Raw genomic sequence first — 27,015 nt, 5'->3', positions numbered from 1 at the left:
AAGGCACGTTGTAAAGAGGAAAAAGCTGAACTGTTGACACTAATAACTAATAATAACACAAAGCTTTGTTTTAAACACAGTGTGTATATATGTATATACATTTTTTTCTTAAAAAAAAAAATCAAAGTGGCCCCAGCATCCTTTGATTTTTCAGTGTGCGGACGTGTGTGTACCAAGTTTGAACAGCTCTGCCTGCATGGGCGAGCGTGTCGACCGAGCACCCCGAGCGTTTCCGGAGAGTCCCGAAAGCTTCCGAAGACTTCCTCCCACCATCCTCCCCTTCACGCCTAATGTTGCTGTACCTCCATCCCTCCCCCCGCATCAGAGGAGTAGAAACAACAAGCCGCCATTTTGTTTGTGCGGACTGACCGTCCGAACGGAGGAGATAACCGAGGGAAGGAGCGACTCCGGCGACCCGAGACAGCCGCTCGCAAAACCGCCGGCTAGACGAGAACCTGCCGAAATCCCTGTCCGTGTTACCGAGAGAGAGAAAGACGCCACCGGAAAGAAAAAGCAGCTGTGGAGAGGAAACGGGAGTCGGTGATATAAATGAACGCATGAGGAGGAAATAGTGTGAAAAATCCAAGGAAGGGGGTGTTTCGTGGAGCGGAGACGCGGAAGAGAGCTACATAACACAACCAGGAGGGGGGAAATTGCGGAAAAAGGGGTGCTACATAAACATGAAAAATAATAATGTGTGCGTCGCGGAGGAAGGAAAGATCCCACATAGACAATTATATAAATAAATTGCTGCCGGGCAGAAGGGAGAGGTGGAAAGAAAGGCAGGTTTAAAGAGAAGGGGGGCTTTCTCCATCACAAAGAGTCAATGAAGGAATATTTTGAGAGGGGGTGTCATTGTTGTACCGATGTGGAGCTAATCTTCTGAAATAGCCATATTTGTCACATTTTCGTTAAAAAATCTCTTTCCCTCTCTTCTGGTGGAGCAGCAAGACATCTCCATGATCAGTGAGTGTTACGCCAATCTTACAAGTTCAATTAAACGGAGATCCTCATTCGGTGCACAAGATGAAGTGGTCGTCTGTTAAAAAAAGACAAATTGCATCGATCTGATTAGCAATTGGCGCCTCATTACCATCAAGTACATTGTTGGCTACGAATAAAGTCTGTTTCAGCATCTGTTTATTTTTTTGACAAGTTTCTCTGCTCGTTTGATGCCCAGCTTGTATGCTGCAATAGGCACCGTGCAATATATGAGTCTGTTCTTGTGGACACAGTGCCTTTTGCATGATCCCACACTTAAGTGCACCGATGAGCATTTTAATTCCGATACGTGCTTTTGCACAATCGTCCGGTTTCCTTCACGGTGTTACGCTTCAAACATGCAGGCACCAGTTGATTGCATTTTTGAACTGGGAATCTGCAGTTAAGTGTGCCCAGGGTTCTGAGGGTTCGCCCAGCGTTGCATGAGACTTAAAAAGTTGTTCTTTTTTAAAGTGTTTTGCGGGGGGGATTTCCTTTTGGAGCTTTTCCAAACTTGATATACCGGATTTGCATCGCCGACTATGGCGGATAAGACTGAACACACGGCGGAGGACAGATCCTGGGACAATTGTTGTGTTGCAGCCGAGGGTCCATGAGGTTGTCAGCGGGCCGCACGCCGACTCCACCTTCCCACCTCCTTCTCTTCAAATCTGCAAGGAAACAAACTCTCCGTCAGGGGAGGGGGGACTGGTCTCTCCGCACACGGGAATAAAGCGAAGAGCCGTGGAACACTCCCAACATCGCTGTCTTCTCCCCTCCCGTCCCCCAAGCGGTGGGGGGACGATCACAAGCAATTCGGATCGGAAGGCCTCTGTGGATCTAAAACTTTTTTTTTTAATTTGTGAAAAAATATGGCCGATAATGTCTTGGAGTCCGGCCCGCCTTCAGCCAAGAGGCCCAAGCTGTCCTCCCCAGCTCTCTCTGTATCTGCAAGTGATGGAAATGGTATGTAGATAATTATTTTTGCATGTTTTGTTGTTTACTAGGAGCAAGAAAAAATACGCATATTACGAATGTTGTAACCCCTGCACCGTTGCACGACTTGGTCACACACACACACACACACACACACACAGTCTCACTTGTTAAATTGTTGTAACAGTGTTTGGTTAAAAAGTGTGTGTTGCAAGAGAAAAAAACAAGTGTAGTGATCAACTCTTCTACGAGGGATGTTTTGAAGCGTTAGCATCGACGCGCTAACTAGCTAATGACTACAAGATTCACCTCCAAACAATAGGAGAGTCGAGTCGCTCCACTCTTCGTCAAAGTTTATTTTCTGCGTTTAAAAGTGAGCAAAATGCTCATATGCGATATAAAAATATAAAATACGAGCTTCCCGTGACAAAGTGAGCAAAACGCTAATTTAAAAACAGCGTTTGTAGGAAAGTGGTACTTCAAGAAGGGGCTAGCTAGTTAGCTTAAACTATTGCAGCCGGCTCAACTGCACTAGTTAGCTGGCTAGCTAAACAAACCAGCGTTTGTTTGCTCAACAGTGTTGATAAACACAAATAGATTTTTCTGCACTGCAATCACCGCCGTGCAAAAAAATGATATGCCATCATACAGCTAATGGGCTCGACGTGTTGTTAGTTGCGAAGACGCACTCGGGATTAGCCAGCAATTGTCGTAAACCAGCTAGCCATTGTTCGACACTTGATTGAAGTTGTGCAAAGCACACACAAACGCAATCCAACGTAAAACCTCGACTGGTTTTAATATTGGAGCTCTAAAAGGAATATCCGAGCACTTGACACCGTCTCGTTTCAGGTTTTAAGTCCAAGTGGTTTTCACTTTTGTTTTCGCGACAATGCCATTCTGCTTCTCCCTCCATTGTCTTGAGTGCGCAATGACAATGCGCCGCCGCTGCTCTTCACATTTCAAAATAATCAATCTCCTCTTGAATCACTCGGTAGACTCTCCCTAGCATTGTGCAAGGAGACGTTTGAAAAGTTAAATCATTTATACCATTTAAACAGACAAACAAGCAAACTTTTCTCCTGTGTTGGTGCATCACATTGCAACAAAAACACTGCAGGATTATTCTTTTTGGATGCAGTTGGAATAATCGGCACAAACCAAGTATTTCAGTATGCACACATGCTGCTTAGAGGATGCCAGAATACAAATTGTCAGAAAATAGACTTTTAATAAACTTTATAATTGTCTCCTTTTTAAATGGCATCCTTTGAAATGAGTTATGCTTTATGACTGAAGGTTTGCTGAGTATTCAACATTCAGTCTCAGTATACTTTCACCAAAGTCAACACAGTTTGCATTTCAAGCTTATTTGAGTAATTAATTTGGTGTTTTTATTACATTGGGCATCTTTACTTTTCCTGTATCATATTTGATTAATCCATAGTCTATATATTTCTATTTAATTCTGTCATTTTATATAACAGTAGCCTCCAATACATACACCTCAACAATGTAGTGTGCCTATCACATTCATTCAGTTGTTTCATCCCCCATTCTCACCATGACATGTCCACAAACTGATGATCAAAAATTAATCAGTAATGAGTGTACAGCGATATATTGACTGAATAATACAAAAAAACCACACTGTTTTAAATGAATACACTTCTGTTTCATTTTTATTTTGCTGCTTGGTAAGTTGTGATTTGTTATGCTTCTAGATTTTGGTTCACTCTTCGACCTCGAGCACGACCTCCCAGACGAGCTCATCAGTTCCTCAGACCTGGGACTGACCAATGGAGGGGACATCAACCAACTCCATACCAGTCTTGGAGGAATTGGTGTGGGAGGAGGCCAGGATGCTGCTGCAAAACACAAACAGTTGTCAGAACTTTTGCGGACTGGTGCACCAGCACAGCAGGGTGGGCCCACCTCCAACAGTACAGGACCTGGGGCTTCTATGGGCATGATGGGAGGTGTCGGCATCTCCCCTGGTGCACCTCAAGGAATGGGCCCGCAGGGCCAGCAGCACCCACCCGGACTAATGCAGCAGGTTGGGATGGTTGGAGGGGTGGCGTCGCTCAATCGGGCAACCGCTATGATGGGTGCCCAGAAGGGCAACAGTGGACAGCACCAGCCAGGCTTGATGGCGGGTCATGTAGTGAATGGCTCATCAAGAATGGGTTACCCTGGCAGTGCAGGCATGGGTAACAATGGTAATCTTTTAGCGGAAACACTACAGCAGCAGCAGCAGGGTCACCAAATGGGGCCCGGGGGTCAGCCAGGGATACGACCACAGCAACCAGGAGCACTGAACAAGGTAAGCACACTTAATGTTGATGGATCAGCCTGCATTACATTCATTTATTTGTGGTGGCCCGCCACGCATAACTTTGGACCGCCAGAGATAGATGTGAAGCTGCCTGTTTGCCCTCAATCACAAATACATGATAATGGGATTTGTAGCTTGTCATGACAGCGAAGTACAGTAGGTTGCATCATAACTCTGCCTCTTAACACACCTCATACGGACATACCACAACTGACTTGATCGCACATTATAACGCATGTGTTCATCAATATAATTGCCCGTGTGTGTTTTCAGCAGCACGGATGCACATCACCACCACCCGTACGTCAATAACGTCATGTCCTGTTCACTAAGGTTTAAAAACATGAGAATTTGTCACATTTCTTACGACACAAACCAAAAAGCTCAGTTTTACCCGTCTACTCACAAACACTGAGAGTTTTTGAAAATGGTCATGGTGACTTATGACTATTGGATGATGCTAAATAATGGAAGGTTTCTGATCAAATAAAAATATATTTTTTAGTGAAGATGTGGTTGCTCGTATGGGGTACGGCGGTAATTGTGGTGGTATTCAACTCACTGCTGTATCTCTCGTCACTCTGTGGTGTTGCTGGTTAACCTTGCTTGTGAATAACCTACATGAGGAGAGTGAGTCTATAAATAAAATGTGTAAGGAGAAAGACGAAAAGCACGACACAACTTGAAGCGTCTTTGGCAGAATATAGGATTTATTTTGCTGCATCCGATACTAAAAATGTCATAATGAAAAATACTAGTGTTGCTGCTCACTAAGCTCAGTGGAATATGTTAAATATTACAAGCTGTCTTCCTTTCGTCTGTTCTAATTGTGGTATTAGCATGCCTCCAACAATAAGTCAAATTAATTATATTGATGACTCCTAACAACATATTCTACATTTGCTTTAGGCTTTTCCAATATCTCCAGTATCTTTATTTTCTTCCCCCCCTTCCACAGATGAATATGATGGCCAACGCGGGCCCCTATGGCGGTCCGTATGGTCAGTCTGGTGGTCAGGGGCTGCCTGGAGCAGGGCTGAGCCCACAACTCCAGAATAAGGCCGGAATGCCCAACAGTATGGTCAACCAGTTCAACATGGACAAGAAGGTTCCAGCAGGTCAAGGCATGCCTGGAATGGTAAGAGTTTGTTTTATCCCGAGCGTGCATGTGAGATGGGATACACACTACTCACAAGTCTCAGATGACTTGATAGTACCTGAAATGTATCGTGATCAAGACCAGGGGAAAAGGCTAGAATGTACTCTGATTACACTGTCAAGATCTGGTGATGGATTATATGCAGGTCTTCATCCCAGCAGGATATGCCTTATTTTAATGGTAGTAGTTGTTGGAGTTGGCATTTTCATCAAAGAGAATAAATGACATGACATGCTCTCCTCCAAGCTCACTTTCTCCCAAAGACAAAACAATCTATTTTAGAGTATAGCTAGTGAGCCAACCATTTTTAAGAAGTCATTTTATGTGTGAGAGGTTTTGTTCTCCTGGTGAACACGATTGTATAATACTGTGTGTAAATATATTATACTGCAACCAGAATATCTTTTCACCAGCGGCGGGCAAGATGCAGGGATACATACTTGGGCCTTCAGTGGGGCCTTACGCGACCAAATCCACCTCTTAATACCACCATTATGACGGCACAATCATACAAAAACACAATATAACAATGTGTTGCATTACAGAATTGTGGATAAATACCATTCGTACCAAAGCAAGAAACCCAGTTAACCCTTTATCTTCAAATACATCAAACTTCAAAACTCTACACTACAACATCATCTGGAGAAGTTCAGAATGAGTATAAATCTAATGATGTGGCAAAAATGTAATAAAATATATCACACTCAGCAATCGCGCGTAAGCACAAGTCTGGAAGAATGGGGGCAGGGGGAGCCTCCTTTCTTAGTGTCAGAACAGGATCAATTAAGCGTTGCGCTGTTCATGTGATGAGGCGTTCAAGCGTGCCGCCTCAGTCAATAGGGTTTGAGACATCAGCCAATCAGAGGACGGAAAATGCTGACGTGACTGTACAACTGTACGCTGGCCCTGTGAGACGAATCTAAAATGTGATTGGTTTAAAAAAAAAAACGACCCCATTGCTTATAGTTTGAGTGACATCGGGCCAGCACGTCTAACTCTGAAGGCCCTGGGCAGATTACATTCACTTGGCAACACATAAAAGCTGAAAAAAAGTCATCATAGTTGTACTGGAAGCAGTGCAGCCAGGAGACAAGCTAGTTGAGAATAAATGAACACAATTTCATTGAACAAATACTGGAATTTAAGATGTACTGTAAATGTATGTCAGTGCTTCTGATGGTGTTTGGGCCAGCAGAAGAAGACCTTGCTGGCCCTGACTGCCCGCCACTGCCTTTCACCAAATACCTTTTACCTTTTTTTTTCCAGTGCCTGTAAGTCTGAGGTTGTTGTTCTGCACGCAAGCTTAAAAGTCCTCCTGCTACCCTTCCACTGTAATTCAGAGGCATAGGAGGCGCTAGCACGCTCAGGCAGTTGTCATTCCCCTTTTAAAGATGTCACCAATCGCTCTCTCTGTCTCCAGACCCCTCATCAGCAGCAGCAACCTGCAGGCATCGGCGGTGTATCAGTTGGTGGAGGAGCAGCAGCAGCAGTAGTGGGAGCGGCTCAAGTTGGACTAGGTGCTGTAGGGGCAGGTCCCTGCTCAGCGCCCCCTACAGCAGACCCGGAGAAGCGTAAGCTGATTCAACAGCAGCTGGTCCTCTTGCTCCACGCACACAAGTGCCAACGGAGGGAGCAGGCCAACGGAGAAGTGCGACAGTGCAACTTGCCTCACTGTCGCACCATGAAGAACGTACTTAACCACATGACTCATTGCCAGGCTGGCAAGTCCTGCCAGGGTGAGTTCATTAGACGTGTCATTTGCTAAGTTACATGATGTTGGATTTATGAACACACCGAGTCCTCATTTTGCTTACTGAATGCTGTTTAAATCACTGGTGTCATTGTGTGTTTGAGCACCTTCTTTTTTTTTTTTTTTTGTGGTAATTTTTTCCAAACCGTTGCTTAGTCATTTCCTTTGTGTACATTTTTCTCCATTTGTCGTTTTCCCCTCAGTGGCGCATTGTGCCTCATCAAGACAGATCATCTCTCATTGGAAGAATTGCACGCGACATGACTGTCCTGTATGCCTGCCTTTGAAAAACGCTGGAGACAAGAGGAACCAGCAATGTGAGTGTTCCTCTTGATGTCATCATGTGTGGATGTACATTTGTTTAGGAACACACATCTCAAAGGCTATATGCATTGATTACCTCCAACTTCACCTAATCTTGCCTCCTTTCTTTCTTGCCTTCATCACAGCTCTTGTCAGCAGTGCAGGGCTGGGTTTGGTGAACTCTTTAGGTTCAGGGGTGTCCGGTGGACAGTCAAATACTCCAAACTTGAACCCACCAAGTCAGATTGATCCCAGCTCCATAGAGAGGGCCTATGCTGCTCTCGGCCTTACCTACCAGGGCAACCAGATGCAACAGCCATCCCAGGCCAACATGCCAAACCAGGGACTGCAGGGGCAACCTGGGATGAGGAATCTGAATGCCATGGGTTAGTCTTTTTATATACATTGTATTTTAGTCTATATTTAAAAACAATTCATGTCTGACTGACTTTCGTAAATGTAAAATGTAAAATGCATGTTCCTAAAATATCTCTATCCAGGAGGAAACTCTATGGGGGTGAATGGTGGAGTACAGGCTCCTAACCATCAGACGTCCCTTCTACCAGATGCCATGCTGCAGAGCAGCATGAACACGCAGAGGTGGTACTATCTGACATAGACTGAATGAATGCTCAACATACCAAATTTTGTAATTCCTCCGTTCCACTGTGGCTTTCACCACAGTTTGATGAATGATGGTGTGGGGAACCTGGGGTCAATGCCTACTGCAGCACCTCCTTCTGCAGCCATGAGGAAGTCTTGGCACGAAGACATCACGCAAGACCTTCGTAACCACCTTGTGCATAAGCTGTGAGTCTGCTGAGAATTGAAACTGCTCTCTCCCGCTAAAGAAATGATAATACAGTAATCCCTCTTTTATCGTGGTTAATGGGTTCTAGACTCCACCCTGATGAGTGAATTTTACAAATTAATTATTTTCCCAGTTAGAAAACCTGTTTACAACCCTCTAAATATGTTTGACGTTATTAGAGCCCGCTAGACATGAAATAATACCCCAATAGTCACCGTTAAACTCTTATTACTCAATATAGTAGACATAATCAGAGAAAATAAGCCATTGAAGACGTAAATAAGACTCATGCTTGTGTGTGTGTTGCAATAAATATGTTCCAGACGTGGAAACGGAGGGTGTCTAGAGTTGAGTTTGAGCTTGGAGCCTACGTTATCATTACGATTATTAAGTTATTATTATTGTGCTTATTGTGACATAATTCAAACCTGCAATAAAAGCATGTAGTTCCGCCAATGAGGTCTAATGCTTGCGTGCCTCACTGAACATTAAAGTAACATTACTGACTGGTGTAGAATACTACATATCTCAACATGTTGTTGAATGTATCTTCTGAATGCCTTAGATTTGTATTTTAGTTCATATGGACATTTTTATGCGTGAAAATGCTTAGTTTTGGGGGAAAAACTTAAATCTGTTTAAATCTGAATTATTATTTTTTTTGTTTACTAATAATAGGACGTATTCAACCACGAAACGGCATGATTTAGTAATACATTTTTGAAAAAGCGATGTGGCGAGGGATGACTGTACTCCAGTCTGAACAGTTGGTCTTATGTGATGGTTGCACCATCTTTGGCACTAAAAAAAACCCTTCATTTTGTGTTAGGTAACCCAAATATTTGCTACATTTTCAGTCTGGTGTCTTATATTACTGGTAGTCAAAACTAAATTCATAACTTTCAATATATATTTTTAGTATTTCTGCTGTCTTTTACAATGTGAGTGAAGTCAAAATTGAAATGTTTGTGTGAGCAGGGTGCAGGCCATCTTCCCCACTCCCGACCCTGCTGCACTGAAGGACCGGCGGATGGAAAATTTGGTGGCGTATGCTCGAAAAGTAGAGGGGGACATGTACGAATCAGCCAACAGTCGGGTAAGACACTGACACTTACATTTGTGTGTAAGTGGATAAAAAAATGAAGAACCCAATACTATAAATAGCCGGGATACAACCTGCAACACTCTTGTTTCTCTTTGCTCCCTCCCCTCCAGGCGGAGTACTACCATCTCCTGGCAGAGAAGATTTACAAGATCCAAAAGGAGCTTGAGGAGAAGAGGAGGACACGTCTCCAAAAGCAGGGAATGATGCCTGGCCAACCTGGCTTGACTTCACCAGGCTTCCCACAGGGACCTCCTCCCAGCCTGGGTCAGCCCCCCATGGCCCCAGGGCAACCTCCAAGTAAGCAAACATTTAGTTTTTACTTTTCAAATACTCCTATGTTTGTTGGTATTGAGCGTACCTGAATATAAGTCGCACCCACCAAATCTAAAGAGGGGAAAAAGTGTCTATAAGCTGGGATATTTACACAGAAAGACTCACTATAAACCTTGCAATCCTACCTAAACTTGGTGTTCCCAGCGTGCAGCAGTGCACCTTGATGGATAAAAACTAGAGTATTCATTTGCGATTGTTTAAGGTGATCATGGCAGTGGGATTTTTTTGTAAATGTTTTTTTTTTCGGCCAAGCCAGGCTTTAAAACAACGACCTGATGGCAACAGCTGGAATGATGGATGCAGGCGGTATGTGGGGACCTGAGTGATAGTGATGGCTTTCCTGTTACCTGCGTGTGTATAAGGATCTGTCGGGAATTTGGGGGGATCCAATTACTTTACTGGCTTGTTTTATTTTTTTGTTTAATGTTTTGCTATGAGTGAGTTGCACCTGGAGATAGGTATGGACTCTAATTGTGTTTTATAAACCGATGCAAGGGTGCCCTTGTAACTTGCTAAACATCTCTGAAACAAATATGCCATATTGTGTCCCGTTATTTAGTCATCTATTGCTTTACTAGTATTCAGTGATTCTTAAGATGAAATATATGGTTTCTGTAACAAATTGTCACTCTATCAGATGGTCCTCATGCTGATCCATCCATGATCCGACCTGCAGGACCAAATCAGATGGCCAACAGGATGCAGAACCCAGCAGGTGAGTCTCTTCAATGTTTAATTACAAAGACACAAAGCAGGTAGACAAGAAGAAAACTCCAGCTTAATCCAATGCTGGGTTCTAATCAAAAGAAGCTGTTGAATCATGGATTCTAATGATACATGGGGAATTAAAGGCTTTCTTCACTGTATTAATATCAAAACCACAAAAGATCTTCTCTAATGGAGTCATGTTTTTCAAGATGTGTTAATGTGGACTGAGGTTGTGCTGTTCTTTGGATTGTCTATCCCCCCCCCTTCTCTTTTATTTATGTTTGGGCTCACATTTAACCCCCTCCTGGTGTCCAGGAGTCAACCAGTTTGGTCAGATGGGGATGCAGTCAATGGGTCAAAGGTCAACACCTCCTCTTCCCCTCAATGCTCCAATGAACCAGGTTTGTATCCCTGCATCTAACATCGTTTTGGTTTGAGAATAAACTGATAAAATGCCGTACTTGTTGTGATTGATGCGAGTAAGATATGCAAACATAATGCAAAGCAGCAGAAAACTAAGGACCAAAGTTGTGGATTAATAACAAATAATGCGATTGTCACACATTAAATATCCAGGGTACCCGCAGGGTCTTCAAAAGTATAAAACCCAGTAATTTGAATTTAAGGCCTAAAAATTATCAAATTGTCTTAAATACAATTTTGAAACGTTCTAAAAATGTATTAACAATACTTTTATTTAAAACAAATGCATAAACTTCAGTCTCACTTTTAAATGTTTTGATTTTTGAGGATTCAAAACATAAAAACAAAATCTGCACTAGTATCGGTTCACAATAGAGAGGCTTCTGGTGTATTTAGCTGTATTTTTCTTTATTCTTGTACTTTTTCCAGTATGGATGTGAAATGGATCTTTAAAAGTCTTAAATTTGACCTGCAAAAGACGATTGTTTTATTGCTTGAACGGGATAAAAGTAATTTATCCAACATTGACTTTTGTTGTCTCCTTTACAGATGGGTATGGGCTCAGCAAGGATGGGCCAGCCAAATGCCACACAGCTACAGAACCAGTACCTCCCACCAGGCCAGTTTCCCGGGTCTAGTCCTGGGCTTGGCTCTGGCCCTGTTGGCGTGAACCAGCCAGGATCACAGGCTGCTGTGCCACTGGTAAAGATTCAGCAACAGAGCTCATTGTGTTGCATAGATATGCGTTGTAAACACATTCAAGAACATTTCTCATAAGCACATGAAGAGGCAGCAAAATTTTGAGCCAGCTTTTGTTTTACTTTCCTCTTCTTAATCTTTGTGTCCTCTGTAGCAGAACCAGATGTCAACGCCGCCTTCCCTACCAGCCGGCAGCCCTTCAGCACAGTCTGCCACCCCTGCCCCAGGGTCAGCAGCCTCTGGAGGCTCCCTGGGGACTGGTGGTGTCGGTGGTGCGGGGCCCCTGCCCAACTTGCCGCCATCCTCCACCTCAAACCAGCCCAATTCATTTCCTCACTGCCCGCCCATGCGAACAAACTCTCCCTCACCAGCGCGCAGCTTAACGCCTCAACCTCATCAGACAGCTCCAACCTTGCCTCGTTCTCAGACGCCACAGCCGCAAACCCCGAGTACGCCCCAGTTGCCTCCTCAGCACCAACAGCAAGCATCTCAGCTGCAGTCGCAGCAACTGTCAGGGCAGGCGCAAAACTCTGAGAAGGCTAATCAGGCACTTGGGGGCATGACTACCTCTGGCTCCCAGGCAGGTCAGGCTTCTTTGGTGCCTATACAGAACGCACATGTGCCAATGCAGCTGCCACAGACCCCAGTAAGTTGCCCGCTCTGCTTTCACTACTTTACTTTTTTACTCTACAGACACTGGCTTTGTTGCCTAATCATTTGCCTCCTTTGTTAACCTCATTCAGGGGTCTCCAAAGCCCCCTGTAACAGCAGACGGTCAGGTATCTTCTCCAGCTTCAGTCAGCAGCGGTACTAATCCCAGCTCCCAGCTTGCCCCGCTGGAAGGTCCTGCTCCCAGCCAAGAGGATGTCAAAATGGAAGTGAAAAAGCAGGAGGATGAGGAAGAGGAGGAAGGAGTTGAAACCCAAGGGGAGGGCAAGTCTCTTGGAAAGACGGGCAAAGTTGAGCCTGATGTTAAAACGGAGGAGAAGGTTGAGGTAAGAATGGCCCTAATCCACAAAAGTCCCAAGTGGGGTTCTTAATAAACTTAGTATATCTTTCAGGTAAAGAAAGAACATTTATCCGGAGACGGGTGTAAAGCAGAGGCCATGGATACATCTTCATCCTCAGCGTCGTCTGTTGAAACGGGTGAAGACAAGAAGCCGGAGGTGAAAAAAGAGCCCAAAGAGCCAGATGAGGCGTCTGAGTCTACAACCTCCCCTGCCAGCACTCAGAGCAAGAAGAAAAGTAAGTCTGCAGGTGTTATTTTTCACTCTGTTGACTGCAAGCATTAATTACATAACATGAATGAGTTAAGAGAACGCTCGTGTGTCAGCAGAGGCATTTATCCCGTAACTTAATCCTTTCAGCCAGTAGCATCTCAGCTCCCATGTTCTCACAATTCATTTTTCCTCCCCCCTCTCTCTTCTGTCATCCCTCTTACTCCCGCTCTCTTCGGCCCAGCCTTTAAGCCAGAGGAGTTACGTCAAGCTCTGATGCCCACCTTGGAGGCTTTGTACCGGCAGGACCCCGAGTCCCTCCCCTTTCGTCAGCCGGTGGACCCCCAGTTACTGGGAATACCCGTACGTATTCGAACTAGTAACAAAACTAACCTGGTAAGGGACTGCACTGGCTGCCATTTTGCTTCAACTCCTCTAAAACTGTAGATATATTTTTGGTTTAATTTTTCATCTTTCAAGCATTCAATTTGTCATAGCTATTGAATAGTCATACTGTGTTTTAGTTACATAGTCTCTACAGTATACAGTGTCTTCATTCTTTGTTGTCATTGCATGTCAAGTTAAGAGCAAATCAAAGCAATTACTCTTATGAACATTTGATCAACTATACAGGGCACATCTTTTATGGTGACCACTGTTACATACAGTAGAAGGATTGAGTTCACCCAGCAGTTGGTGCAAATAACCCTGTATGTCACATGACCAAATCATCCATTAATCAATTACTTAAAGCCTGTCTTTCCTAACACACAAATTGATGTTTGTAAAACGACGTCCTTCCAGTTTGATAACGTTCATAAGACAATTGCTTTTGTTTATCACATTGGTTCATTGAATTTTTTTTTTTTTTTTAGGTTATAGTCTGAAACAGAATTTGTCATTCATCCTTGTGTTCCATCGCTTGCTTTCTAGTTCAGTTCCTCACCAGTAGCAGTGTGTTAGTAGGCAGTGTGTCAAGGTGGGGCAGTAATTATCTTGATATTGACTGTGTGCAACTTCCTGCCATACGTTTTTATTGACGATTCAATCGATAAACAAAGTAAGAATAATTACTACCAACTCAGACACCCTTTACAAATTGCCACTCGAGTTGCGTGGCTACGTATCTGTCACATAATTGTTAAATACATTACACAGTCATGTCATGGTCATATGCATTAGGCTATATACAGCAGACTGATATGGGGAATGCACATCAATTGTCAATTTTTCCACTTTGAAAAATCTATCCCTTTAGTAATTTGGTTGAATTTCCAACAAAAAAGCCTTTTCACTGTAAATGACACAGCTTGGAATCCCATCTGAGTATTTGCCTCACCTCAGCACAGTTGGCATGACCTACGCCACCATGCTGCCACTCATGCTGCTGTCGCTGTTAAGGTCGATCATGTTGCCAAAAAGAAGTTAAAGCTGTTTCAGCTTCTTGCTGTTGGCTCTGTTAAGTTCTAAGTTTTGCACTCCGGTCACTTTGCATCCCTGAAAGCTGCGTGAGTAAATTCAAGTTAAAACTCTGCTCTCAGGATGTTAAGGCAGGGTTTGGTTGCAAAAATTTATTTAAAATAAAAAATATGCGTCCTCTGCTGCTAACTTTGACAAAACAATAATTTGAACAGGCCAGACTTGTAGCTTTTACTCACTCCTAGCAATTTAAACATCAGGGTGCAAAGCAAAGACCTTGAGGGCCGAAATTGTCATGTCTCTCTGTTTGCGCACAAACCCTCTTTTCTGCAGTGCTCAACAACATTGTCCCCCTGCACCCTCTTCTCTCCCTACTCTGGTCCAACTACAATGCCTGACGCCATGGATGATGCTCTTCTTCCACACCTCTCATCTTGGCCCCTTGGACGACCAAACCGTTCTGCTTCTCTCATCCCACCCTCCCTTCAACTCCCTCAATTACTTTTTAAACCTCAACCTGATTTTTGAATTTGGACGGCGCCTTCTCCAAACCAGGACTACTTTGATATTGTGAAGAACCCCATGGACCTGTCAACCATCAAGCGGAAACTGGACACAGGGCAGTACCAAGAGCCGTGGCAGTATGTTGAGGATATCTGGCTGATGTTCAACAACGCCTGGTTGTACAACCGCAAGACATCACGCGTCTACAAGTACTGCTCCAAGTTGGCTGAGGTGTTTGAGACGGAGATCGATCCTGTCATGCAGGGCTTAGGATACTGCTGTGGGAGGAAGGTGAGGTGGTTGATTAGTCCCTTAATTTATAATCAGTGATAAATATAACATCTCTCCTTTTTTTTATTGCTTTGCTTTTTCCAGTTTGAGTTTTCCCCCCAAACTCTATGCTGCTATGGAAAACAATTATGCACCATCCAGCGTGATGCTGCTTATTTTAGCTACCAGAACAGGTAAGGGCTGTCGACACGTTGGAACATTAGCACACACAGTTTAATTGTACAGTGGAATTGAAAAAACACTAGTGACACTATACTGCACTCATCCATCCAGTAGAGTCCGCCTGTTTTTGTTTTTTTTGAGCACTAACACAATTTCCTGCAGCTTGTCGTCAATTAAGTGGTACAATCACAAATGAGTTAATTTGGCTTCACCCCGGCACCATCCCCATCAACATAGCTCACCATTTTCGATTGTCATTGTGTTTTCATTCATAAAGTGGGTACTACTAATTCCTTATTTGTTGTCTCCCCTGCTGAGTGAGCGTACACGCACACATGACCACTTGGAGTGGGGCAGTGACCTTTGACACCTTCAGAGGACCGGTTCCCACTTTATAAATGAAGTGAAAGGATGATGGGTCTTTGTTGCTTGACCATAATACTTCCCCTTTCATGTTTTGGAGACTGAGCCCTTTCCTCCTCCACAGCTCCTAGTGGTCTCTCATGTTGCTGTAATGTTGTTTACCACTGAACGTCTGACGCTAATCTTTGCTTTGCCTTGGCTCTCTGTCCTCTGGTTGTTATTCACGTTCTGTTCCTTCATCCCCCCACTCCCCCCATCCCTCCATTGTCTCTGTCTGACCTGTAACGCTTTTTTTTTTTTTTTTAATATTCATTTTGACCTCCTTCCCCATCTCCCTCCCCCTCCCTTCTCTCCTCCCCTTTTTTTAACGCTTGTGATGTCTGCATTGGCCTGCTTTGGTGTGACCAATCATCCACTACGAAATTTACTGCTCAAAATCAAAACACCTGCCCACACAACACTCCTGCATCACGATTGGCTGCTGGCGACGACCTTCCTTGCCCCCTGCCTCCTCCTGTGTGCGCCCCCTGGCCTGCCCTGCCCTGATTGGCGGCTGCTTCTCCGTGCCCTCTCTGTGATTGGCTGTGCTGATGGCGAACGGTGTAGTTCACCAAAATATGGGCTTCTTGCTGACAGGTACCACTTCTGTGAGAAGTGTTTCAACGAAATCCAGGGCGAGAGTGTCTCCCTGGGTGACGACCCCTCCCAGCCTCAGACGTGAGTTTCTTTCCTTTCCCAAAAAAGGTTTTGTACCAATTGTTGTTCAAACCTCTGCTGGTCAAGGTGCTTCTCTATTTAGAAGTAGCAGATACTCGTACCAGTGCGTAAAAGTTCTTAAAGGCCAAAAATTCTTGCATCTGTTGTTTTTTGGTATCGCCAATAGTTGAGGGGAAAAATACATTATCACCAAGGGTGTCTCAAGATCTCGTGAGATTAAAACGTGACAAGATTTGTCATTCAGGGAAAAAAAGGCTTGTGTGCACTAGGCCTGGGACGATAATAAATTAATTAATCACACAACAAATGAAAAGGAATTAATAATTTTGTCAGCCTCAATATATTGTCATGTGCATGCGTGTCTGTTTTCCTTGTAGGGTTCACTCTGTGCATTGGTTTCAGCACCTTGGCGCGTTTTGTTCCATACAACAATGGCATGAACGGAGTGAGCCTCTTTGTCAGTCATGCAGAATAATGTAGCATAGTACAAATTCAACTAGTAGAATGCAATATATTGTCGTTTTTTTTCTTTGAATTTTTCTAAAAAGTAATGTTAAAGACTCGTTCCCGTTGACCCAATCTCACGTATCGCCTTGTCCTGTGAACACTCCTAATTATCACAATTTTAAATTGAAGCCTTGTTTTACTTTCTGTTGTATCTTGTCTAAGAGACTAGTCACAGATTTCACATCCTTACTGATTAATTTTAAATACAGTATGTCGGACTACGAATAGAATTTCACTCGTTTTCTTGACTTCATCTGACTTTATAAGGTATGCGAATGCCTTTTTGTAGTTCATCTGTTTTTAAAATGTATTTTCTGCCCTTGCTGTATAGTTACTTTTACATAGGATGGTGCTTAACATTAAGTCTCATGGTCTCTTTGATAGGTCCATCAATAAAGACCAATTCCAGCGAAAGAAGAATGACACTCTTGACCCAGAGTTGTAAGTCTCTTTATGAATTCTTTAACGGTTATATGGTTATTTTTAGCTGTACCGATAGTATAATAATCACTTGTTATAGACTTAAGGAGTTATGATTATCAAAATGAAGCTCAGCATTATTTGGTTTGCATCTATTATTCAGCAGCATTGTAACTTGGGATGAATTTCTTTTATGCAGTGGCCTGCTAATGAAACCTGTTATCTGCTTGTTCTCTTTGCTCAGGCTTGTGGAATGTGCCGACTGCGGTCGTAAAATGCACCAGATCTGTGTCCTGCATAATGAAACCATTTGGCCTTCAGGGTGAGCAAATGTTATTTATGCGTGAAATTATAATAATCCTAAATCCATGGGCATTTTTAGGCTCATCCAAAGTAGTACATAAACTTTTGGGGGGGGGGCTGTCAAAAATAACGCATTGTTAAATTTTTTAGCACACCTCTCTTATGCCGGCAAACAGAGGCACAGTGTTGAGTCCCTACAGTCACACAGAATCTGACACTCTTTTAAACTGTAACTTTATTCTGATTTGAACACATCAACAACAATGCAATTTGTTACGTATCTTCTACTCTCAAACGCGTCTCTCCTGGGGACACTTCCTCATTCTCACCACTTAACCACAAGGTGCATTCACTGACACTCCAAACATCACAAAAATTTTATTATGCGTGTATGTGTGGTCCAAATAAACAGAAACAAAAAACAATAAGTGGATATTTTTATAACTCACTTTGTAATGCTTCTTGCGGATGTACAATTTGCATTTATGTATGCTCTGAAATCCCAGAAAATACAATCAAAACACATGAATTCAACTTAAATGACGTGTTTTTGAATGCAACCCCTCATTGCTCATAATAACACACTGAAAGTGTAATTCAGATGTTCTGCTACTATTAAAGGGACTAGTGGTAAGCAAATAGATTTTCAGATGTTTGGTATTTTCAGCTTGATTTAAATTTTCAAATTTTAAGATTTTTTTTTTTGTTGTACATTTATAGGTCACACTTGTCTGTAAGCCGCAGGTGTCCACGATGTAACATGGGATATTTAGACAGAAAGACACACTATAAACCTTGCAATCCTACCTACACTCGGTGATCCCAGCGTCACTCGTTAGCTCTGATGTGAGAGATGTTGTTGTTTTTTTTTTTTTAGCGCTGATATTTTTTCATCCGAGTTCAGCAACTGCCGTGGTTCAAGCTGTCCAAGCAGAAGCTGTTGTAATTCTACACTTGATGAAACTTACTGAAGATTTGTTCGATCAATACACAATTGCTGCATAAGACTTCAAAATGTGATATTGGCGTCCGCTTGACTACTCCAGTTCACTACTTCCTGAATCTGCACTCTAAGCATCATGGGTCTTTTAGCCATAAATTATCCACATCATTGTTTAAGCCGCAGGGTTCAAAGCCTATGGAAAAAAAAAAGTGGTACGAATTTACAGTGCATGTCCGAAGTCAGCTGGGATTGGCTCCAGCATGCCCCTGCGACCCTAATGAGGATAAGCTGCATAGAAAATGGATGGATGGCTATAATCTTGTCCTGTCATTGATCTTTTGGTTAATAAACTACAGTAAAAAAGGGGCATATTTCAGACATAGTTGCAAAGGGTGATTAATCATAATTAATTTGAAAACTTTGATTAATCTGATTAAATATAATTTGACAGCCCTATATTTTTTTTCCTAAGGCTGTCGGCATGGAACACAAATGTAACCAATTGTATTTCTCCCCCAAACACAGCTTTGTGTGTGACAACTGTCTCAAGATGGCCAATAAGACACGGAAAGAGAACAAATATGCGGCTAAAAGTAAGTTTCATGTTTTGTATGTAACAGGACTTTGTTAGAGAATAGAAAATAATCTGAACTGGCATCAGTTGTTTTGGTTAGGTACAATTCTTTTCATGACTTCAAATAAAACTTTGTCTTTGTGTGGTTTTTGTTTTTCCCCCTCACCCAGGGCTTCCTCAGACCAAGCTGGGGAACTTTTTGGAGACACGAGTGAACGACTACATCAAACGGCAGAACCACCCTGAAGCTGGCGAGGTCACCATCCGTGTAGTCCACGTCTCCGACAAGGTGGTTGAGGTCAAGCCAGGCATGAAGTCCAGGTAGGAGGCTACACGTCACATTTTTGGGGGGAAACTCCGCTCAGTGTCCACACAAAAAAAAAAAACACAGCATCTATTGGACACAAATTGATTGTAGATTGATTGATTTGTTTACTGAACTATTGATACATGGTTATGAATGGTAGAGCAAGTGAATAACAGTGCTTGATTGAGCACTGCAAAATGTAATCCTAAAATGGACCCGCTTTGCTCAGCTTGCTTTTTAAATGTGTTTATCAGGTTCGTGGACAGCGGCGAGATGGCCGAGTCCTTCCCATACAGGACGAAGGCCTTATTCGCATTTGAGGACATTGACGGCGCAGATGTGTGTTTTTTTGGCATGCACGTTCAAGAGTACGGCTCAGACTGCCCACCTCCCAACCAGAGACGAGTGTACATCTCTTACCTGGACAGTGTTCACTTCTTTAAACCTCGACACCTCAGGACCGCTGTCTACCACGAGATCTTGCTTGGCTACCTGGAGTATGCCAAGAGACAGGGGTGAGAGTCCAGCCGAGGATTTGACTGTGACAAGCAGAAGAATTAGAAATTATCAAAGGCTCTAACAATATATATCATCAATATTCGTTTCTTCCTCAATTAATAAATATTCTCATCTCCTGCTTCAGGTACACAACAGGTCATATCTGGGCCTGTCCTCCCAGTGAGGGTGATGATTACATTTTCCATTGTCATCCAGCGGACCAGAAGATCCCCAAGCCAAAAAGGCTACAAGAGTGGTACAAGAGGATGCTGGACAAGGCTGTGTCTGAGCGCATAGTCCATGACTACAAGGTACCACTCTTCCTTTTAGTTCTTACAGCCCCAATCCTTCTCATTTACCAGATTTAGTTTAAGAAATTTACACCACATTTTTGTTTTGTTATTTACAATGTTGTAACTCACTAAACCAGGGGTGTATAAAGTGTGGCATGGGGGCCATTTTCAACAAATAGAATTTAACAAGAAAACCTTTTTAAAAAAAAAAAAAAAAAACAGCAGGAAAAAATTGAAAAATGTGCAGTAATTGTACAAGAATAGTAAAAATGTTATTATAGATATTGTACTAATTATTCTAAATATAAGAAAGTTGTAATCTAACAAGAAAAAGTCGTAATTTTACCAGAAAAACTTTATAATATGAAAAAAATAACTTACTTTTAGTAGCATGAAGTTGAAATATTAAAGAAAAAAGAAAAAATGTTTAAGGCGTAATATTGTGAGAAACTAAATTTTCAATTTTGGAAAATTAGATAGGGGTAAATGTTTTATATTATGGTAATGAAGTCAATATATTAAGCAAATAAAGTTATATTCTAACAACAAAGTTGTAATTTTACGAGAATAAACTCATATTATGAGGAAAATAATGTCAGTAGTAGCATAGAGTTGACATATTAAAGAAAAGTTCTGTTTTTGTTTTTAAGTCGCAATATGAGGAAATAGTACTTTTTGGAAAATTAGGTTGGGTAAAAGTTATTATAGGAATAAAGTCAAAATATTATGGAAATCAAGTCATAATATTATGAAAATAAAATTTACTAAGATTTTTTTAAGAAGAAAGTTTAAATATTTGGGGGGTGGGACCCCAGCAAAAATGGCACAAAAAAAAAGTTCGAAGTTCAGACTAATAAATGTGCTTTTCACCTACAGTATATCACAAAGCTGAGATGCTTTTTTTTAATGTGTAACATATTCACATATGTACATGTGTTGGTTTATAAAATATCAACATGGTCCTCGCATCCTTTAGTTAGATGAATAATATCTCAGTGACCTTTTGATAAATGAGTCAGTCCCGGTTCTTACAAGCTCTGTACTGTACTTGTTCTTCAGGACATCTTCAAACAGGCAACCGAGGACCGTCTCACTAGTGCAAAGGAGCTGCCATACTTTGAAGGAGACTTCTGGCCCAATGTGCTTGAGGAGAGCATCAAGGAGCTGGAGCAGGAGGAAGAGGAGAGAAAAAGGGAGGAGAACAGTACCTGCAATGAGAGTACAGATGTAAGCTTGGCTCACGTTATCTTGTCACTCATAACGTTTATACTGACAGTGTATTGATACGGACTTTCAAATGCTCTCTCAGGCCACAAAAGGCGACAGCAAGAATGCCAAAAAGAAGAACAATAAAAAGACGAGCAAGAACAAGAGCAGCTTGAGCCGAGCAAACAAGAAGAAGCCAGGGATGCCCAATGTTTCCAATGACCTCTCCCAGAAACTCTATGCCACAATGGAGAAACATAAAGAGGTGTGCACTTCAAATTTCATTTATCTTACCGTAGTAAACAGGCACAATTATAATATTGTGCTACACCATTAGGTACACCTGGACAATCTCCTAACATTTAATACAAGAACTGTATCAGAAAATCTGCCTTTATAAAGACTGGTAATACTTGGATAATATTGACATTGGAAAGGCGTACCTGATGCGTAGTGGTACAATGCATTGGAAAATTAAGTAGAATTTAAGAATAAGAATTAGTGTTTTTGTGTCTCTGCTTACAGCATTTTCTGGGGGTTTTATGACATCAAATATATTGTGATAGAATAATTTGTTTTCCACATGTGTGAATTTACACTTGGTTCTTTGCCATCTAATTACCAGGTCTTCTTCGTCATTCGACTCATCGCTGGCCCCACCGCCAACTCACTGCCTCCCATCACTGACACTGACCCCCTGATGGCCTGTGACCTGATGGATGGTCGTGACGCCTTCCTGACCTTGGCGAGGGACAAGCACTTGGAGTTCAGCTCTCTCAGACGGTCCATGTGGAGTTCTATGTGCATGCTGGTGGAGCTCCACAACCAGAGCCAGGACCGTTTTGTTTACACTTGCAATGAGTGCAAGCACCATGTGGAGACGCGCTTCCACTGCACTGTTTGTGAGGTGAGAATCGGGACTCCCAAGGTCTTGATTATTTTCGTGCTTCGAGCTTGTTTATCAATTCAACTTTTTTTTTTTTTTTGCATATTTTTTTTTGTTTTCCCCCTCCAGGACTATGACTTGTGCATCACCTGCTATAACACTAAAGGTCACGAGCACAAAATGGACAAGCTGGGACTTGGTCTGGACGATGACAGTAACAACCAGGCAGCGGCAGCTACTCAGAGTCCAGGAGACTCTCGCCGCCTCAGCATCCAGCGATGCATCCAGTCGCTGGTCCATGCGTGCCAGTGCCGCAATGCCAACTGCTCGCTGCCATCCTGCCAGAAGATGAAGCGCGTTGTTCAGCACACCAAAAGCTGCAAGCGCAAGACAAATGGCGGATGTCCCATCTGCAAACAGCTCATTGCTCTGTGCTGCTACCATGCCAAACACTGTCAGGAGAACAAATGTCCTGTCCCATTCTGCCTGAACATAAAGCAAAAGCTCCGGCAGCAACAGCTGCAGCACCGACTCCAACAGGCCCAGATGTTGAGGAGGAGGATGGCCAGCATGCAAAGGGTTGGGCAGCCAGCTGGGGGTCAACCAGGTGGACCTGTTATGGGACTTCCATCACCTGGTACCAATGGCACCACTGCACCCAGTACTCCAACATCCGTTGGAACTCAACCTCCAACTCCTCAAACACCAACTCAGACCATGCCCCCAGTCTCACAGCAAGGATTGGGCCCTGGACCTGGAGCTCAACAGCCACCTCAGCAGGGTGTGATGCCTGCACAAAGTGGCATGCCTCCTCAGCAACAGCTTCACCACCAGTTTCAGCAGATGCCAGGTGGAGGTGGTGGCACGGGGGGCATAATGGGCTCTCCTCAGCATCCGCACCAGATGCTCCCACAGGTCCAGCAGCAGCAAAGTGGAGCAGGAACCAACCACCAGCAGCTCCACCAGCACCCCAACAATGTTCCTGGATATGCTAGCAGACCTCCAGGCTCCTCTCCGATCCACCATTCCCAAGGAAAACCGGTTCTTGGGTCTGCCACACCACCTCGGCAGCAACCTGGTTGTCCTGTCATGGCAGGAAATGTGGGGGGCCAACCCCCCAGTCAGCCCCAAGGCCAGCCTGCTCTTCAACAGCAGCCAACCTCTGGTCCTCCACCCGCTGCAGTAGAGATTGCAATGAAGATCCAGAGGGTAGCTGATGCTCAGAGGAAGATGGCTTTGCAGAGACGAGCAGCTGCAGGCTTAATGCCTTCTCACCCCCACCATCAACAGGGCCAAGGTCAACAGATTGCCATGGGACACCCAGGAACAGGAACAACGGTTGGGCCACAGGGGATGCCACCACAAACACAAGCCGCAATGCAGTCTGCTCGGGCACATATGGATCAGCAACAAAGTGCTCCAGCTGGGATGATGGTTGCAACTAGTGGGCCCATGCAGCAACAGCAACCGCAGCAAGGCAACCTACCCCAGGGCCAGATCCAATCTCAGGCGCAGCTTCAACAGCAAAGGATGGGCGCCCCACTTCAAAACCAACAGCAACAGTGGACAGGCCAGGGGATGCCACCCCAGCAGAGGCAGGCCATGATGAACCAAATGGGCCATCAAGTGTTGATGTCTGCGCAGCAGCAACAGCAAATGCAGCAGCAGCAGCAGCAGCAGCAACAACCACCACATTCTCAGCAGCAGCAGCCCCCGCAGCAACAAGCTCAGAGCCATACCGCCATGATGAATATGGCACAACAGCAGTCGCAAGGTGCTGGTGGTGGTGTGCCAGGCGGAGCTGTGCCTGGAGTTGTTCCAGGAGCAGTCCCAGGACCAGGTGCAGCTGGAAACATCACCCAAGCGGCCTTACATGATCTTTTACGCACTCTTCGCTCCCCCAGCTCACCTCTCCAGCAGCAGCAAGTCCTCAACATCTTGCGCTCTAACCCTCAACTCATGGCTGCTTTTATTAAGCAGAGGGCCTCAAAATACAAGGGGAGCCAGGGGGGACCCGGTGGCCCTGGTGGTATGCCAGGAGCTCCTGGACCCACAGGAGGTCCTGTTGGTAATGTCATGGCCGGAGGGGGCCCGCAGATGAACATGAATGCAGCTAATGCCGGCCAGCCGGGCATGCACATGGGGGGCCAGGGAGGGGCAAATGTCAACATGGCCACTATGGCTCAGCTACAGCAAGTGCAGCAGCAGATGCAACAGCAACAGATGCAGCAACAGCAGCAGATGCAGCAGCAGAGACCACTTCTTGGTGGATTACAGCAGCAACAAGTTGCAGCTCTTCAACAACAACAACAGCAGCAGCAGCAAGCAGGAGGAAGAGGTCTGCAGGGCCAAGGACCCCAGATGGCAAATCTTAATCCCCAATTTAGAGAACTGCTCATGAGGAGACATCTGCAGCAGCAGCAACAACAGCAGCAGCAACAACAGCAGCAAATGGGAGTTAATCATGGGCAGTTTCAGCAGCCACAACCCCCACAGGGACAAGGCTACATGGGACAACCTGGAATGCAGCCTCCCCCAGTGGGACAGGGTCCCCCAGGAGGCCCCTCCCTTGGTCCTCAGCAGCCAGGGGGTCCCCCTGGCCAGCAGGGTCAAGGTTACCCAGGCTCAGTCCAGCAGCAGGCCACAGCCGCACTGCAGCAAAGGCTCCAGCACCAACACCACCTCCAAATGCAGCAACAGAATGCCATGGTGGGCCTGCCTGGGGGTGATGCCGGGTCTGGTGGTGGGGGTGGCGGTGTTGTGGCCCCCCAACAGTCACCCCAAGGTCCTCAGAGCGGTCAAAATGGCCCCCCACCTTCACAGGCCCTTCTTCAACAGGCCCTCCACCAGAGGCTGCTTCAACAGCAGCAACATCTTGCCACTGGAGGCTCACCAGCACAGCACAGCAATCCCATGAGCCCTCAGCAGCCCCCACAGATGGCTCAGTCACCCCACCCTCATCTGCAGGGCCAGGCGCTGCCCACATCCCTGGCTAACCAGGTGCGCTCCCCCCAGCCCTCACCCAGACCCCAGTCTCAGCCGCCACACTCCAGTCCGTCCCCGCGCATGCAGCCCCAACCTTCCCCGCATCACATATCCCCCCAGATGCAGACGGGCTCCCCGCACCCGGCCCACCTGAACCAGCACCACCCTGGTATGGTGGTCCCTTCACAGCAACAGCCTTCGTCCCAGCAGCAGCAACAGCAACAGAACTCTATGGAGCAGTTTGGCTCGGACCAGAATGCCATGTTATCTCAGCTGAGCGGTATGGCAGGTCTCCATGGGCAGGGGGGCAGCAGTCAGGACCCACTGGGCCAGAGTATGAATCACAACCCTTTAGACATCATGTAGGAATTCTACTTCATGTGTCATGTTGAGCTGGAAACGCTCTGATCCTTCGCACAAACTGCACTCATCCAGGACAGTGTTATCTATCATTACTTAGCCTTTCTTTTTGATACTATTATTAAATGTTATTTAAAATGTTTTCAATAAAGATGCATTGAACTGAACTTCCTATGGGAGATGAACAATAAAATCAAGCCGTCATTAAATAAATTAGAATAAATGAATTATAAGTTATTGCTGTTTAATATATTTTTTGCCAATTGTGGACAAAGGGGGAGGTGGTTTGTCTCGCACCCCCACAACTTACAGAATACATGAAAGGTAATATTTTTGGAGGTTTGTGAGTACAGGGGTGGGGGGGGGACTTGCCTTAAAAAAAAAACATTTTAAGTGTCGAATTATAGAGAAAGTGAAATAATGCAAATAACTTTTTTTTTTATTATTGTGTTCCTGCATTAAGTTTGTTGAGTTTGTTTTTGCAGAGTGAGATGGGATTGTTATTATTCATGTGAATCCAAACACGATGCATATCTTTTGCTTTATTTATTGTTTTTGGGGTGGGGTGTTCTGTACCTTGACACTGCGCTACACTTCCTATAGAAATATATTTTTGTTATTGATTCAGACGGGGGTAGTTTTTCTTTCACTTGACATGACTTTAGTTGGGTGGGGTGGGGGGGTAATCCAGATGTCAGTGTTTTCTTGCAGTCTGCTGTGAGTTTGACATGAGAGGACACTTTGTGACGTCCCAGCCAGCCTCTGTCATGGACATCCGCCATGCTGGAAGGGACTGTTCCCTCGCAAACATGCAGGCCCTCTCCCTCGAATGTGTGTGCACTCCTTCCTTAAGACACTCGATGAGGGGCATAGGAGACTTGGGGAGGTGGGCTGCATACCTGTGTGCCTGTAAACTTTTGAGTACATCGGCTGGGATGTGAAACGTGAGCGTGATGGGCTCCTTGTATTTTTGATTTTTCACAATTCTCCTGTTGGGATTCAAAGGAGAACACCGATCCAAATGAACTGTGTTGCACAGAAATGAGGAGAATGGAGGAGATATGAGTTAATCATTCTCCATTTCTTTCTGCCTCGTCCCCTTTGCTGCTTCCCTTGGACTCCACCCCACCCCAGCCTCCGCCAGGGGGAATGATTCTCCCCCCAAAGTCCATTCTCTATCTTTCTGCTAAGACCTTTGGGAGTTTATTTAATATTTTTTACTGTACAATGGAAACTGTGGACTCAAATACTGTTTTTTTTTATAATAAAATCAAAATGACCAATAGTGACGAGGCTGCTTTTTTATGGTTATATGAAGTTAGTTTTCCTGCAGAAAACATTGTTTGCCATAAATTGGTAATAACTTATACATATGTGATGATACCGGTAAATTATATCGCATACATGTTCTACTGTTAGAAAGCTTCCAGTTTTACATGTTTTTTCGTCAAGCGTTGAGATTTTTCGGCAGCCCTTGAACGCACCGTAGTTGTGTGGCGATACGCAAATTTCCC

At 44.3% G+C, this 27,015-nt stretch overlaps 1 protein-coding gene across 5 annotated transcripts; it reads left to right on the top strand.

The window, feature by feature from the left end:
• Positions 1 to 334: 334 nt before the first annotated feature.
• On the top strand, positions 335 to 26,818 carry ep300b (E1A binding protein p300 b). Of its 5 annotated transcripts, none has more exons than XM_054759839.1 (30): positions 335 to 1,947; positions 3,642 to 4,240; positions 5,211 to 5,390; positions 6,835 to 7,150; positions 7,368 to 7,481; positions 7,614 to 7,853; positions 7,968 to 8,067; positions 8,152 to 8,277; positions 9,257 to 9,374; positions 9,494 to 9,680; positions 10,354 to 10,431; positions 10,740 to 10,825; positions 11,397 to 11,549; positions 11,704 to 12,192; positions 12,290 to 12,541; positions 12,608 to 12,791; positions 13,008 to 13,159; positions 14,738 to 14,977; positions 15,062 to 15,150; positions 16,109 to 16,219; positions 17,111 to 17,167; positions 17,391 to 17,468; positions 18,918 to 18,985; positions 19,137 to 19,287; positions 19,528 to 19,788; positions 19,917 to 20,082; positions 21,124 to 21,291; positions 21,374 to 21,535; positions 21,896 to 22,177; positions 22,286 to 26,818. In XM_054759839.1, exons 1-30 carry the CDS (start codon positions 1,854 to 1,856, stop codon positions 25,505 to 25,507), a joined length of 8,523 nt encoding a protein of 2,840 aa, XP_054615814.1. In that variant the 5' UTR covers positions 335 to 1,853; the 3' UTR covers positions 25,508 to 26,818. The 5 variants fall into 5 exon arrangements, with proteins under 5 accessions (XP_054615814.1, XP_054615813.1, XP_054615816.1 ...); XM_054759838.1 differs by having other exon boundaries at positions 11,701 to 12,192; positions 22,286 to 26,817; XM_054759841.1 differs by having other exon boundaries at positions 336 to 1,947; positions 11,701 to 12,192; positions 13,008 to 13,126; positions 22,286 to 26,817.
• Positions 26,819 to 27,015: the final 197 nt, after the last annotated feature.

The sequence above is a fragment of the Dunckerocampus dactyliophorus genome, chromosome 18 (genome assembly GCF_027744805.1).
Source record: "Dunckerocampus dactyliophorus isolate RoL2022-P2 chromosome 18, RoL_Ddac_1.1, whole genome shotgun sequence".
Lineage (NCBI taxonomy): Eukaryota > Metazoa > Chordata > Actinopteri > Syngnathiformes > Syngnathidae > Dunckerocampus > Dunckerocampus dactyliophorus.
Note: the sequence above shows the minus strand (reverse complement) of the source record. Positions and strands in the feature narration are given on the sequence as shown.

Coding starts and splice junctions, on each gene's coding strand:
- ep300b (XM_054759838.1), top strand. CDS start 1,854: ATGGCCGATAATGTCTTGGAGTCCGGCCCGCCTTCAGCCAAGAGGCCC. Junction 4,241..5,210: donor AACCAGGAGCACTGAACAAG/GTAAGCACACTT, acceptor CCCCTTCCACAG/ATGAATATGATGGCCAACGC. Junction 17,469..18,917: donor GAAACCATTTGGCCTTCAGG/GTGAGCAAATGT, acceptor CCCCAAACACAG/CTTTGTGTGTGACAACTGTC.